Source organism: Anoplopoma fimbria, chromosome 1, assembly GCF_027596085.1.
Source record: "Anoplopoma fimbria isolate UVic2021 breed Golden Eagle Sablefish chromosome 1, Afim_UVic_2022, whole genome shotgun sequence".
NCBI lineage: Eukaryota > Metazoa > Chordata > Actinopteri > Perciformes > Anoplopomatidae > Anoplopoma > Anoplopoma fimbria.
In genome coordinates, this window is record NC_072449.1 from 5417779 (window position 1) to 5434367 (window position 16589).

At 39.5% G+C, this 16589-nt stretch overlaps 1 protein-coding gene and 1 pseudogene across 1 annotated transcript; one reads left to right on the forward strand and one right to left on the reverse strand.

Annotated features, from left to right (window-relative positions):
* The first annotated feature begins 396 nt into the window (after window positions 1-396).
* On the forward strand, window positions 397-3815 carry LOC129103086 (endonuclease domain-containing 1 protein-like; annotated as a pseudogene).
* Window positions 3816-4693: 878 nt separating this feature from the next.
* LOC129091721 (TRPM8 channel-associated factor homolog) lies at window positions 4694-16019 on the reverse strand. The gene is given in 14 exon segments (XM_054599421.1): window positions 4694-4941; window positions 7000-7113; window positions 7211-7287; window positions 7290-7433; window positions 8366-8602; window positions 8802-8897; window positions 8900-9011; window positions 9246-9340; window positions 9481-9655; window positions 9905-10206; window positions 11665-11950; window positions 12054-12267; window positions 12776-13517; window positions 15866-16019. Coding segments are annotated over 14 exon segments (2991 nt in total). The 3' UTR covers window positions 4694-4698.
* Window positions 16020-16589: the final 570 nt, after the last annotated feature.

Below are 16589 nucleotides of genomic sequence, written 5' to 3' on the forward strand. Positions count from 1 at the left end.
CACTGTATATAAAACATTTCATACAGACCATGTAGCTCTAAGTGCTGCACATTTAAAAAAATAAAATAAAAACTACTATAATTACTTTAATTTTTTTACTACTAGTGCAATCAAAACATTTCAACAGATGAATAAAGACTGGAAAACATTGTACATTTAAAATGACGAATAATTAAATCGATTAATAAAATGTATAGACATAAAAATGTTAAAATACATAAAATATAATTTCAGAGACAAATGGGAACTATGTGAAGTGAACATAGAGTGCTGTTAAAAAATGTGTTATGTGTTGACCAAATTCTGGTTCAACCCACACAAGTACCACGTGTTAGCAGGAGTTCATATAAAAGCAGAGGACGAACAGGGTGAAAAGTGAAGAGAACTACACAGGACAGTCAAGAATCCCTGATACCAAAGGCTTTGTCCAGGATGCAAACCTTGGTGACTTTGTGCGCTCTTCTCTCGCTCCTCTTCTCTGTTCATGCAGTAGTTGTGGAGCGTTTTGAGGTTTGTGACCTTATTCCAGTTCAAACACTTTTAAAAAAATCTAATTTGAGTGGTTTCTCACTTAGAAGTCTGTGTTTTTTCGTAATTTTTTTGTCCCAGGATGTGCCAGAATGTTTGAAATACTTCTATCAAGGGAAGGTGCCAGAGTTGGGGGCTTCTACACCCGGTGTTGCCCATATCTGTCAGCAGTTCAGCAACACGTAGGGAAATAAACTAGACCTCTATACTTAAGTATAAAAGCAGCACTATAATGTGAACTTCACAGGTGCACTCAGTTAGATGTAGATGTTTTAAAGTACAGAATGTTTCTTTCACCTCATTTTTTTCCATTGAAACATGATCCCTGGATCATTAAACTAAATCTTTGCTCCACCAGGTTCCACTTCGCCACCCTGTATGACACAAACCATCGCATCGCCGTCTACTCTGCCTATCAATTCCAGCACAGTGACGGAGGCGGCAGGGACAAGAAGAAGAAGTGGTTTGTAGAGCCTCAGGTTCGTGTGTGTTGTATATGTTCATACGTGATTGTAACACAAATTGACAGTGAAATTCTAACAGTGACCCACTGTATTATGCGTATATTGCTGTGAAAGCGAGTCATATGATCCCATGATCCAAACGGTCTAGTGCTTCTTTTCACAATCATTTATTGCTTAAAGCTGACAAATTACTGTACATTTTGATTACAATAACTGCTGCAAGTAAAATATTGTATTTTTAATCATTACTGTAAATAACTGTAATTACAGTAATTTGCTATATTTTCTTGATACAGTCAAGATACAGTTCATTGTATAAAATTGCTGCCAGTAATTTACAGTTAAAGTGACGTCTGTAAATGTTTGTTTGAATCTGAATTATTTTGCCTTACAGCTGGTGAACAAGTCCTGGAAAGCAAAGATGAAGCAGGGTTACTGGCTGGGGAAGGACTACCCTGGGGTCTACCAAGGGTAGTCCTTCCCCACAGGCTCTGAATGAGGATTACACTCACTCCGGCTTCAACCGAGGTCACCTCAACCCCAACGGACACCACGCAGGTAATGGAGGCTGATCGTGGGGGATTTTAGGGGGCAAAGATGTCTACTGAGTTCAACATTGCACCCCTGATGTACTGTATTGGAAACCTCTGTTGGATTATTACTTTTGTTAGTGTGAGGAGCTGGTTATGAAACAGTCTCAGTTAAGTCAGTGAATCCTTCTACAATGATCGGTATGATATGTTACAATGATTTCCATTCGTTACGTGCATACAGTCCTTTCAGAATAAATGTCACCTCTTCACAGGAATCAACAGTTTGGTTTACGCAAAAAAACTATTTGGTTAGTTTTAGAAAAAAGATAATATTTTGGGTTGAAATAACTACGAAAGTGAGTTACTAAAGTATGCTAGTTAGGTGAGGAATAAATTGTGATCTTGTAAAACATGGAGAACAAACAGCAGTTTCCTGGATGAACACCTCTTTATACTTCCTCTTTCATGATAACGTGAGAAACTAAATTATTTGGTGGGATGTCTACGAATTAGGCACATTATTTTTCTGGTTATCGCTACCCTCCGGCTAGAAGGGGAGACGCTTCTGCTGGGCTCCAACACCACACCGCTGGAGTCCCAGGCTGTATTGCTGGACCCGCTGGAGAAAAGGGAGTCTCGAGAGAACCAGAACCAGACTGAGGGGGAAAGACTGTCAGACCCTGCTGCAGTAAAATGAGAGGTTTCCTAAAGGGAATCTAGTGCTCGGAAACACACTACCACTTTTGTCCACAGGGACCGCCAAAATCAACACAAAATGAAAGTGCCTGGTGGTAACTTTAACTTATTTCGTTGTTTAAGATTTATTAAGAGAGAAAATGTACGATGCCTACATAACATATTTATATATTATATATTATAATCCAGACCAGACTAGTCAAAACTATACGGGGTTTTTGGCAGCATGGCTCTATCTGCAGTTGATAACCTTCACTGTAGAAGTAAACTAACTTGTTATTGGGAGATAATGAGGACACAGAATAATGAATGTTGCTTTTACTCAGATTTCACAGATGTATATGTTTGCATTTAAGACTATTTTACTGCGATACAACAGAATCAAGAAAAAAGCCTTATGTATCCAAACAATATCTTTAGCTAAACTTTGCCTCAAACAGTTACTCTGAATCACAGAAAGTTGAATTACTTTCTGGTTTCTTTGGTTTTGTAAGTCGGTGTCCCTGGCGTCTGTTGTCATAGCAACCACAAGGTAGCGATGGAAGGCTGCAGCCAGAGAAATATCTGGAATCTTATCTCAGTACTAAATCATAGGAACAGCTAACAATAGATGATATGTGCAAATACTACTGTCTTATAATTATATTCAGATGTTTTACATTTAGAAAAAGAGAATGCTTATAATTATTTCTCATTTTTTAAACACTTGTGATCATGAAATGATTCCTTCATCTGCATCGTCTGAATATTTTATGATCTCAGGCTTGTTATCACAAGATTTCCCATGAAAATATGTTTGTATTTCATTTTTTTTTGTGTATTTAATGTAATCCCCTATTGTTTTTTATTATTTGTTTTGTGGACATTGTTATTACAACTACTATAAGAATCAATATGGTTCAAATATTAGCAGATATCTGATTAATATTAGAATAGGAACAAACAACATTCATCTTCTAGACTGCAGCCGCTGTAGCCTTGGATTTTGACCTTCTTCACTAATTGTGCCTCCAGTTTATAACTCAACAAGTTTAAAGAATAATTTGTGTGAAATTTTAATCCTGGTGGAATCAGAATGATTAAGCTACTAAAAGCTAACGACAAACTAACTTTATTTCTTGCATAACTTCCTGTAATCCTCCATTCCTCTCTCTTACAGTCCCTAGCCGCAATGTCACCTTCACCTTGACCAACGTGGTCCCTCAGAACCCCAAGCTGAACCAGAACGCCTGGAGGATCCACGAGTCCCAGCTCACCAAACTTTTCTAATCTCACAACTGCTTCGTGCTGGTCGGCCCCGTTCCCTCCAAAGACAACTGGATCGTGAAAAACAACGTGAAGCGTGTCAACATCCCGGACTACATTTGGAACGCCTACTGCTGTGTGGACAACAATGGTCGACCCGTTGAGAGCGGCGCTGCCACCGCGAGGAACACGGAGGACAACCTGGTGAAGAAGCTCTCACTGGAGAAACTGGGAGAATTCCTCCAGCAGTTCTCCAATCAGCCAGTAGGGGAGCTGTTTTACAACAACTGCAAGGCGAAAGAGATAAAAAAAAAGGGACGACAAAATAAATTTAAAGGTTGAGTTTCACTCATTTGTTGAAATGGTGAAATAATATAAATAAATGAAAACATATAAATGGGGTAAAATGACTGTTTATTTGTGTCTTTTTTATGTGACAGCAAAGGCAAATATCAAAAGACAGAACTGAAAAACATGGCTAGTGTCATTCTTATGAACACAGCCTGAATCACAAACTGTCATTTACGGTAATATATTGTGTGATTAAATTAATTAATTTCATGTCTTATGAAAAAGATGAACCACCATCCACTACATCAGGGTTAATGTATAAAAAAAAAACCATCCAATAAGCAATGATAGGAATTGATGTATGAGTATATAGTGTAACTTAAAACAGCTTAAGAGAAAATAATCAATGAAAGAGCCAACTTACTGATTCACAAAAGAAACACCCAAATATCTATAAAAACTATTAGAAGTAATACGACTCTGAAAGAAGATTCACTTTTCTGTTAGAATATGTCTTTTACTTATGCCTCTCCCTATGTTATTATGGTTTCTGAAAAACATTTAAAACTGCTATAATCAACATGCATGTATTACAAATGGGTGAAATGACTGTGTGGAATAGGAAAGGAGTCAATCGTATTGATGAACCCACAGATATTGATCATCCACCAGCTTGGCTCTACTGAGTGATTATTCCTGCCCAACCAGCAGTATTATATTGATTTAAACTGCAAATGTACTTTTTAATAATTTTTAAAGCTTTCATAAACAGACCTAGAACTGTAATGTAAACATTTTTAGTAGTTATAAAGAGTATTAATATTCTTTGAAACAAATCCCCACTTTAAAAATGTAAAAAATAAGCCCTGTTATACAAATGTTTTCCTTATTATAAACCACCACCGACCTCTCTGCAATTTTAAAAAGCTGCAGTGTGAAGTTTAATCATATTTGGCCATGGGGTGGTCTCTCCAGGAAGGCAGGTTGGAGAGTTTCTCCTCAGTGGCTGTTTCTATGGGCCAGCCCCAGGACTTAAAGAACGCAGACAGGTTCATCCCCACAGTCTGGGAGAAAGTCACAGCGTACAGGTTCATCTTTCCAGGGTTGTCACTGGGATAGTTCCTTATCTCGTGGTACGCAGCAAACACCTTCTTAAAGGCGTCCCAGCCAAACTTCTCCTGGAGCTGAATGGAAGGAAACAGAGGTTGAGGGAAAATTTTAAACACAGCGGGTTGGTGGGGGAATTAAAGTGTATGAGTGAGTTCACAAATGAACTGTAATGAAGTCCTAAGAGGCTATTTTAGCCGCACGACAATGTGGCTTTAATGTCACTCAGTCCATCAATCCATCACTACAGTTCAGAGTGAAATATCTAAACATTTATTGGATGGAGATGAAATTCGGTTAAGACATTAATGAACCACAGAGGATGAGTTTTAACTTTTTGTGAATAATAACTAAATTATAATTATGTATTTCAAAGCGCACCACTCTATCCACCAAAAATGTAACTGTAGAAAGAACAATTCATCTGGAGATGGGAGTTGTACAACTCTTTGACAGAGAAGTTCAAAGGTCAGCCGTATTACTACCAGGTTACACCTGAACTACTTTATGCTGTAATGTGGTGTTCATTATGGAAAATCCATCACAGAAGTCTTATATAAAAAAAAAACAGCTCCACCTGCAGCACCAAAGGCATTTTCACTTCATGAATTATAGCGAAATGGATGGACCTTTGTTGTTCTAACACTGCAGAATTTTGTTCTGACCCAGAAACATCCTGGCCATCTGGCTTTCACAGGTCACGGCATAAATACTTGGGTCGAGAGAACAGGAACCAACTGAGAGTTTCACAATTATTTTCTGTAGCTCCGTATAACACTGTATAAGTCTTTAGAGTATTCAATAACCCCAATCAAGTTATTTCACAATTGATTTCAGGTAGATAGGTCTTTCTCCCGTCTTTATGGAGTGGAAAAAAAGAGTGAAAACCATTTCATGTTTCTCAAACCAGACTCATCATGTGACCATACTGCCATCCAGTGGTCAATTGGTGATATCATATATATGTGTCAAAGTGACGAGATGCTGTGACGCAGTTAAGGCGACAGTACATATTAACGATAGTTATAAGATGTTTACACGCTAGTAAGTCCCACAACGCACATTTCTGATCCACATAATCTTTGTTAAATCCTGTGTATTAAGTTTATGTAACTGAAATTCCATTTCTGTAATCATACGTGTGTAAGGTTTATTAATCTCATTGTGAAGAAAAGTATGTGGTTTATTTGTTTAAAATGTTCTCGTCTTCATCGACAAGAACGACTTTCGTTTGGAGGGATGCGAGCCGACTCAGAGGACCGCAGAAACAGCTGGCTGAACTCCACAAAAGGCATCTGGACACCGCTGCTCAAAGCAAAACTGAAATCTTCTTGATATGATCCAGGGTTGGTGTCAGGTAAAGGCTCTGAATGATACTAATTTAGATTGATAGAGTAGAAATAGGGTTATAAGAAAACCTCTTTCCTTCACTATTTGAATCATCTGCCTGTGTTATTTGGAATCAACTCATTCATCATTTGTATTCTTGTTTATTTATTAATTTTGTTGTCCATTCACTTAATTATATTAGAAATAATGTCATATTATTTCAAAGTGGTACTTATAAGGTCAATGAAATCAGGACTTACGCCTGAGATATTGAGACTGGATAATCTGTTGCCAAATTATTTACTTTATTTTTATTATTTTACTCTATTCAGAGGTGGTGCCCCATAAGTTTTAACGTGAGCAATATTTTAATTTTAACGTAGTTTGATAAAACACACTACAGAATCATCAAGTTGGTTAAATCAGTTTACCAGTTATAATTAAATTCTTAATGTTGACATGAAAAGTGTTTACAAGTTGGAGACTGTATGGTCACTCCCATATGACCTGAGCTGTACTTTAAGCATTCTAACATGAACATGCAAACTAGTCAAATGTTATCCTTAAACTCAAAGAAATTCACCCATAGAAATAACAACGACCAAACTTTTTTGCCTTGTTTCGGAAATAGCCAAATTGTGTCTCCGTTACTCAGCATAAAGTAACATTTTCTATTCCATCTACAGCCTAATAGGGGCGGCAGCGGGACTATAGACTTAAAGCATATTTTCATTGTCTGGGTTTTTCGATGCTGGATAAATGGTGACTCCCGTGTGAGAATTTAAAATACAGTAACTCCATTTCACCTGCATGTATGTCTCCAGGGCCGTCCATAGGGTCCAGTCGCTGAGCTTCTTGCCCCCTTTAACATACTTGTCATTACGGTTCTTCCGCTTTGTCAAGGTCATATCTGGATGAGCCTGCATTGGAGGAATCATGATATTATGATGTGAACACAGGGTAAATAACAATACTGATTTTATTATTGTTATCCAAGATAAAAGTCATTCACTCCACCTTTTCCTTGCTCAGCCCCAGCAACTCTTCGTGCACATACACTGACCACAGGTTGCACGTGCACTCAGTGGTGTTGGTGGGAACTCCCAGCAGCTTCTCTGTTGGTTGTGTCCCAGTTCGTGGATTTGTCCCCACAGGCCCTTGGTTCTTGCATCGTCTGGTTTGAGAAGCTCAGGTGCTGAAGGTAAGTGTATCATCACAGGATAGCCTGCATGCATCCAGCCTGGACGGAGAGACGTTAGCGTGTGTTTGATATTTCAATAGCAATGCACATTTACAGAGGTGTCTTCGGCTACTTTTGATTTATTTTGGGCTGGGAAAATGGAGTCGGACACATATGGAGACAAGCGACAATCTCCGGTTCTCTTGAGTGTATCCAATGTGTCTTAAAACTTGCATTCTCTCTACTGACCAGCAGGGCGCGACTCCTCTGGTTGCAAAACAAAGGATTTATTACCTCAGTAAACATTGTAAACATGAGTTTATGATCTGAATCGCGAGTTTCAGGTGTTCTTCAATACAGTATCATGTTCATTTAGCAAATTACTATAAAGCGGAGTATGCTTTTGGCGGGCTTTCTGTGATTGACAGGTCACTGCCACTACCAGAGCCTATGCAGTGTTTCCAGGTCACTCCTCCGTGTCCAAATATGGTAACTTGCGTTCACCGGTTTCAAGAAGTCAAGATGGCGAAGGCCAAATCATCATAATGGCAGTCAACAACAAATGGGTGACGTCATGAAAACTGACTAAAAACTGGCTCTAACTGATCAAGTCCTCGGACTAAACAAATCTAACTATTATGTATTCTGCAATAATCAATGATTCTGTGCAGGCCTGGCTAGTCAAGAAACAAGACGAATAATAGTCCGTTCGGCAGTAATAGTCAGCTGGTTTCATTGTCAACATCTGTTGTCGCTAAGTTGTGAGTTTTGTATTTGCGTTGTGGCCCTTACTTTCGTACGACACTACTCGGCCACTGTAGATCTTGGGCCCAAGACTGGATTGATTTTGAAGATTTAAATTTAAATAAGAAACACTGTTCTTCCCTTACAGAACATGCAGCGAAAACATCGTTTGATTGAATATGTGAGAATGTGACAGCAAAACACACTTTTATTATTTTTATATGAATAAAGTTGTTATTATTACTTACCATGAGAAATCTGCACGTCTGCTACCATGCGTTCTTTGCGGGGAAATTTGTGTGGTATGACAGCCAGATCAGCGATGCTCTTCATGATGTTGTTCCAAAGTGCTTCCACCTTATCAAGGCTCTCCAGGTCTCGAACAAGGTCTGAAGGTACGGTGAGGATGATGTTGTCAAACTCCAACTCTGCCCAGGGGGAGGGAGCTTTACGCAGCGACAACCAATCAGCTGCTGTGGTGACACCTGAAACATACCAAGAGTGGGTTTTAAGAGTGAAATCAAACAACAAATCAAATCAAATGAACAAGGGCTCTCTGGGCCCCTAACAGGATATTGAATAAACAAGTAGACTTTTTTTCCAGGGAGCAAATATGTTCATACTGCTGCATGATGTGCATTACATTCTCCTCACAGTCCTGAACAAGCAGTGACACAAACTCACCAGACTTGTAATAAGGAGCAGTTACAGCCCTCTGCACAATGACCTCCGCCCCCGCCACCTTTGTGTTGGGCGGTGCCACCAGGTAGATGAGTCCCCCCACAGGTTCCACACCTTTATCTTCCCTGAGGTTACAGGAAAATGCTCGCAAACAGACGCTGCTCTATTCAACTGTTTATTTGTCAGGTAGTCTGACTGAGAACTGATCTGGATCTGAGGGCGACATGGGATATGTGTTACTGCTTTGAATTGCAGTAGATGCATGTGAGTTTGATATAAAAAACTGCATGAATTTGCATTTTTTGGAAGTTCATTTTAAATATTGTGTTTTTTTGGAACATTTGTGATTTGGGGCTTTATTGACAGATTAAACCTGACTTGATGGGCTAAATTAACAGAACATTAATAAAAACAAAGTGTATTCAGTTATATTTTATTTTGTGTTACCCTCCAGCTCTTGTTGACCATGTTTGCTGGCATGATGATCTCGGTCCTCATACCAGGAGAGAGGTACAGGCCTGTACTGATCCACTCCTCCTCTTCTAAAGCACATGAAGAGCATATAGGTGCATGTAAGTTAATGTTATTGCAATGTAACACCACACAGACTACTGCAACATTTAACTTGTACAGAGACAAATTACAGGTCTGCATGCATAATCATTTAACAGTGTGGTCTGACCTGCTGTGTTAACATTAATATTGATCCTTTGGTTTTCCACTGTTGGCATCGAAGGTTTATCCTTGATGAGGTAGGGCAGGAGGGCATCACGATCTGGGGACACACTGTATAACGTTGACCCTACACTGAGGAGTAGGTGGTCTTTGGGACTCTTCACAGGGTTCCTCTCACTCACCTTGAAGTAAAGAGAATATGAATAACCTTAAATGATGGGCCTCGCTTAATGATGACAATAAAAATTGCAAAAATGATTAATTTTGAATGTGAAAAAGTACAGTATGTTTTAAGGTGCAGGATCCGGCTCTCTACATTTTTATGTAATATATGTTTAACTCTCTCTGAATATCAGCCCTACCAGAAAAGAGACTAAATTCTTGACACTTCATATATTCAATCGTAGACTATAAAGTCATGTATGACCCACCTGTGGCATGCCTGCGGACTTCACTATGTCAGTGAGGATGGACAGCATCTGTGTGTAGGAGTAGCTGTCATAAGCCTTCGTCTTCAAGTAGTTGGCGCAATCCAGGCTCAGTTCCTTAAGGTGTTCAACCTGATCCTCGGTAAGTTCTTTACCCTGGAAAACATGACCGGCAAAGAGACGAAGGACAGACTGGAAGTGGTTGGTGTCTTTGTTGACCTGGTTAGGCACAGGGGCCTTGTAGAGGCCTTCACTAATGGTTGCCGGCAACATGCTCAAACCCATTTTGTTCAGGATCTTGTTTCCTGAAACACAGTTAAAACAAATATCAACTGATCTACTGGATCGGATCAACTGAACTCTGGTATTAACATTAAAAAATTTTAAATACCTTAAAGTGGCCCTATTATGCTTTTCCACTTTTTCCCTCTTCTTTAGTTTGTTATATATTTTTTTTACATGTAAAACGTCTGTAGAGTGTAAAACCTGAAGTCCACGACTAAAAGGAGTTACCCTCCCCCTCAGAAGCTCCTGAGCTCCTGAAACGGCTCCATTGACTTCTCCCCTTCACTTCAGTAACTTTATGAGGTCATAACGTTACGGAAGTAACTTAAAACTTCTTCCGGCTAGTTTGGCACTCAAACAACAAAAGAGAGAGACGGAACTGGAGCTCTGGAGGAAGAGTTTTTTTAAATGTGAAACGTTGACCAATCACAACAGAGCGGGCTAGTTGACCAATCAGAGCAGACTTTGCTCTCTGGAGGGAGGAGCAAGCGCTACAACGGAGCATTTCAGAGAGAGGGTGAGAAGAGGTGCTGCAGGACAGCCAGGATGAGAAAAACAAGGAGGATTATGAGCATTAACGCATGTAAACATGTTGTAACTGTAACTAGAGATAAAAATATGCACCCGGAAAATAGCATGATAAGACCTGTTTAAGTCGTGTCTATGTGCTCTTATGTCTGTGCTCTTTTTTTAGATTTAGGTTTATGCAGGTGTTTTAGATGAACAGTATGAAGCAGCAGCCTGTTGATGAGGAACCACAATAATCACTTTAGGGTTAATGGTGAGAGTTGAGGTGTCCAACATCAGAGATCTTCATGGGTCCAAAATGTTGAATGCAAGCCGAAATTGACCCCGTGGAAAACTACGAGTTATATTTCTTACCAATTTAATATCTGTGAATCAAAATTCCTAAAAGTAATTGTTAATATCCGTTCTTATCAAATCAGATATTGGACCGATTGACACACAGATGCAAGATCGGTGGCAGTGAAACGAAACCCTTCCCAGCACAATTTAACTGAGCATATATTTGAAACCAGTCCGACTTGGGTCTCGGTTCAAGTCTCAGTGTCTGGACCACTCTTTGGTCTTTGTTCTTGTTTCTTTAGTCTCATCTAATCTATGTGTTTATGTGTTTGTTTGCTTCCTTGCTTGTTCTGCCGTTCCCAAATTGCCCTCACGGTGTCATCAGTGTTCTCCGACGCCTGACTGACTTTCTCACTGGCTGCAGTTGACGTGACAATTACAGTCTTTGTGCTTCTGATGCAGATCCACCATCCTCCACTTTGAACCCCACCACTGTACTTTCTGCTCTACTTTGACACTGAGTAAAAGTATTTAGCGCTGTGGAAAAATCCAGTGTCAAAGTCTAGTATAACATTACATGGATATGCTCAGCAATCATACATATAGTGATATACCATCAGGTGTTGAAACAAGAACCATAGAATTAGAACTCTTGTGGTGCATTATCATACCTGGGTAATCTGTCATTGGGTTTTGCCCACGGTGAGTTTGGGCCCAGTGCCACGAGTGCCCACCAATCAGCAGACCTCCTCCCTCTGCCACAAAGTTTTGGATTTCCTCCGCACCATCGTCGCTGTACAGTGTACTAACAAATACACTCAGGTCTTTCCTTAATTTCGTCTCCTCATACTTTATCTCTGACTCCTTGAGAAGTTTGAGGTTTGGCATAACACCGACGGACCCCTTCCGGCCTTGGTCCAGCCAACCAATGGCATTTTTCCAAAATGGAGCCAGTTTCTGTAATGATGAGAGTTAGACAGAGTTTTTATTACGTGCTCAATTTAACCGATTTCTATTCATTTAAAGAAATTCATTGAACATTCATTGACTCAGGCTGAACCTTTGATTTCAGAGGAGATTCATGTGAGATCACAATGACTCGTCCCTTCCCGTAGTAGGCTCCTGCCAGGAATGCCTGTTTATCCTCGTTGGAACCAATGGGGAACGCTAGCGGGCCGTGGACCAGAGCCTCAGAAGCTAAAAGACCCCCGAGGTCAAACTCTGAAATACCCTGGAGTAAGAACTCTAGGTCATCTGTAAAATCCGTACCAACACTGTATTAGAGGAGAGAGGAGGGAGAGTGAGACACAGAGGGTGAGAAGAATCACCAAATTTAGCGGACCTCCATAATCCTCATGCACCAGTATTCCTACATTCATTTTTCAGTAATAATACATTTAATTTTTACAGTCTCATTTAGTCTCATTAAAGAAATGAACGTCAGAGAGATTATCTAGATTTGTTTGCCATCTCAAGCAGAGTTTCATTGAAGAAAATCTCACAATATGCTCTTTAAGTAAGTAAGTAAACACGCAAAAGTTATGTATAATAAATTAAATGTGTCGTATTATGCTCCTGCATTGGATTAGGGGTTGGAATATTACAACACGCTCAGAAGACAAAACAATGCAATGTATTAAAAGACAAGTGAACGTTGAAGTAAATTGCTTCAGTGATCGAGCTGTATATAGATTTGTATCAGTGATGAGGGCCACACATGAAGCAGATTTTAGATTAAAAGAAAAGTCACACATTTGAAATAGAAGAGGAGTATACACTTACCGTAAAGCCATCCATGAGGATGGGATCTCTGGGCTGACATCCAGGATCTCTACCTTCCCATTGTGCTTAGTAAAGTAGATCCCAGCCACAGCAGACACTTTATTCCCTGGAAAGTGTAGAATTGGGTTCTCCTTAGGGTTATTGTGAGCCCAGTTCCATGCCTGCCCTGCTATCAGCACTCCTCCTCCAGCTTTCAGAAAAGCCACCAGGTCCTTCACGTTTCCACCAACGCAGTAGGCGTCCGTCACGTACACACCAACCTCCCGATTATCAGTAAAGGCCCCAACAACTGAGACTTGGAAGCTGGACTTGCTGAGGTTATCAGCGACTCCCTTGATGTTTTTGTGGACCCCTACAGACAGGTTGTGGGATCCATCTCCTCTCAGCCAGGTCAGAGCGTTTTCTACCAGAGCAGGAAAGGCCGTCAGGTATCCCTCGTGACCCAGGACCACGATCCTCCCACGGCCGTACAGAGAGGCTGCCATCAGGACCTGGCCTTGGCTGTTCATTGCTAAAGGAAAGGCATGGTCTCCAATCAGCAACAGGTCACTGGGAACACGGGGGCCATGGAGGTCCAGCTCCCTCAAACCTCTCATCAGGGACTTGTAGGCCTGAGTGCGTTGGTCGGACATGGTGGGAAGGATCGATGCGCTGAAGGTTGGATGGAGAGGGTGGATGGCAGGATGGCAGAAGAATAGTGTTGAGTCAGATGTAATTTGTGTTGGTGGTTTGTCAGGCTTTCCTGTGGGAAAAGAAAGAGTATGAACCAAACTTTACACAATACGTATTACACAAATACAATAAAGTTATAACTTTGAAATGCCAACATACCAGTGGTTCAAAGATGAAGAGATGATTCAAACGCTGTCCAGCTTGTTACAGCAAACCCACTCCTGCACCTTGCTATATATAGTTTTTAAAAAAAATATGTCGGGATGGGGGGGAACTTTATTCACAAACTTATTCACCTGAGAAAAAAGTAAAGGGCTAACATGTTACTGCATGCAATCAGATTCTGCAATGTTGCATAAATTGTTGGCAGCAGGGATAAATTCAGCATTATCAATTAAACTCAGAACATTTGTATTGTGCAACAAGCACAGGTTTAGTCATTATATCATGCAGATTTTGCCAATATAATCCCCCTTTGTCCATTGCCAGTGAACTTTAGTGGATAGCATCATAAAAAAACTTTAACCAAGACCTGAATTTTACTGAACATGCCATTACAAGCCCATCATTTGAGCAGAACACTACTCTTAAAAGCAGCTTGCCTGCAGGTAACAATGAAAGAACCATTTCTTTATTCTCAAACACCTATCAAATATGCTTCTTAAAAGGTTAAAATAAATGTACATGTTTATATTGTCAAGTTATCTCTATTCAAACATGCAAAAGAGTGAAATGTATCTTACATTCCACTCAGACCACCTCACTTGTCTACCTGAAAGGAGCTCCCTCCCCAACTTGATACATATCATCATACAACCCACTCCTGCACCTCATTGGATTGTATACAGACGTGTTATAACACAATTTAATGTGGGGGAATTAAAAACAAATATGTAAGCTGAGTTCAGGATTAACATCTTGCTGTATACAATTAACTTGTGTGTTGTGGCATGAATCCTCGACAGAACCGCACGGATTCATTCTTCACTATCAAATAAAACAAGTGCACAGCTTCAGATCAACCTTTAAGAGAAACAGTCCGATAGAACTTTGTTAATTTGACAACATTAATATTGAAAATGGGCCACTTTGTAATTCCTGTTGCAATGTATCTGAGGGATCAAAACAAGGACTAAAGCAGTTGCCTTGGCAACAACATGGCAATGAAAATGTCCATAAATCTGCTATTTTTTTTAACTGATTTATTATTCTTTACTGTTTTATTACTTATTTAAAATATTTGTTTTGATCTTGTTTTTTTACTTATGTCTCTTGTTTGCATTATCCTCTCTGCTGCTGTAATCTTGCAAATTTCCCCGCTGCGGGACTAATAAAGGATTATTTTATCTTATCTTATTTTATTAACTTGTGATGATGAAATTAATATTTTTGCATTGAAATTATTACTTAATCAGCGTCCATTAAATACTTAATGATCTCAAGCTTATTACTACAAGATTTAAAAAAAACACATAATGGGGATCAGAGGGAAAATGTTCAATAAAATGTTCAAATGTTCAATAGACATCCATCAAAAGGGGTGTTTCAGACATGTTAGTAGGAAAGGACACAAAATCTCTTATACTGTCTCTTATGTCTCTTACTGTTGTATTCGACAATTAAAGACGCTATTGCAAACTAATAAACAGGACTACTTTAAAGGCCTCGCAATACTTGAATTTGATATGATTTTTGCGTCATTGTGAAGAAGTTCTAGAAAATATTTCATTTGCTGGATTAGTCAATAACAGACATGCATTCATTTTTTGTTTTTTTTAAATGTGCAATATAACTCTATCTAACTGCAGTTGATTATTACATTTCTTGTGTTTCTGCTGCAGATCCACCACCTTGAAACATCCCCCCGACCTCCACCTATTCACCTTTACTAGAATATTTGTCTTTTTGTAACCTTCTATATTTAAACCCCACCTCTATCCCTCTTCCTGTAATATCTTGTACTATCACACTACCAATGTGTTTCTTATTTAGCGCTGTGGACGTTTTCATGTATTTGCATGCTTGTGCCTGATTGGTGTCAAAGCAAACAACTGTCGTCCTCTAGCATTATGCCGTTACACTTGCCAGTAGGTTAAAATCGGAATACAACTTGCATAAATATGTACAGTACCAGTCAAAAGTTTGGACACACCTTCTCATTCAACTACTTTGAAGAATCTAAAATATAAAACATATTCTGGTTTGTTGAGCATTTGTTTGTTTACCACATAATTCCATATGTGTTCCTTCATAGTTTGGATGTCTTCAATATTAATCTACAATGTAGAAAAAAAAAATTAAAAAATGAAGAAAAACCATTGAATGAGAAGGTGTGTCCAAACTTTTGACTGGTACTGTACCTGAGTAATGTGCTGTGTTTGTGTGCCTGCTGCCATATGTCTCCACCAATCAGCAGACCTCCTCCCTCTGCTACAAAGTCTTGGATTTCCTCCACACGACCGTCGCTGTACACTGTACAAACTCTTGGGTCTTTTCTGAACTCTGTCTCCTCAAACTTTAACCCTGACTCGCTGAGAAGTTTGAGCTTAGGCACAACACCAGCCCCTTCCATCCTTGGTCCAGCAAACCAATGGCATTGGCTCTGTAATAAAGGTTAAAGGGATAGTTCGGTTTACTTAAAGTGGGGTTGTATGAGGTGCTTATCCATAGTAAGTATATTACCAGTAGAATGCGGTCTGCACACCCTCAGTTTGGAGAAACAGACAGGAATACCGGCACAGGAGCAAAATAATGTTCTGCTGTGGACGAGGCCAGCAGCGTTACATTATAGCAACATACTGACTCTTCACTTGCCAGAAAATATATTCCACCTCATTAATTGTTTCGGGCATATATAGTTTTAAAAAACCTTCAATATCAAAAGTGCCAAACAGAAAAACACAACATCCCCTGATATTAGCTGCCTCCTGCACATTGTGAAGTGCAGTACTGTGTAGATAACACGCTCACATACCATGAAATAGTCTCTGTTTACTATTTAAACACAATAGAGGAAAACAATACAACAATCTTGTTGTCTTTTTACAGGGCTTATTACAATGAAATTAATTAGTTTGACAGACGGTTGTGTTCTCTCAAGGAGTCTGCAAATTGTAACAGTTTTTGCTTAAATGTATGTTTC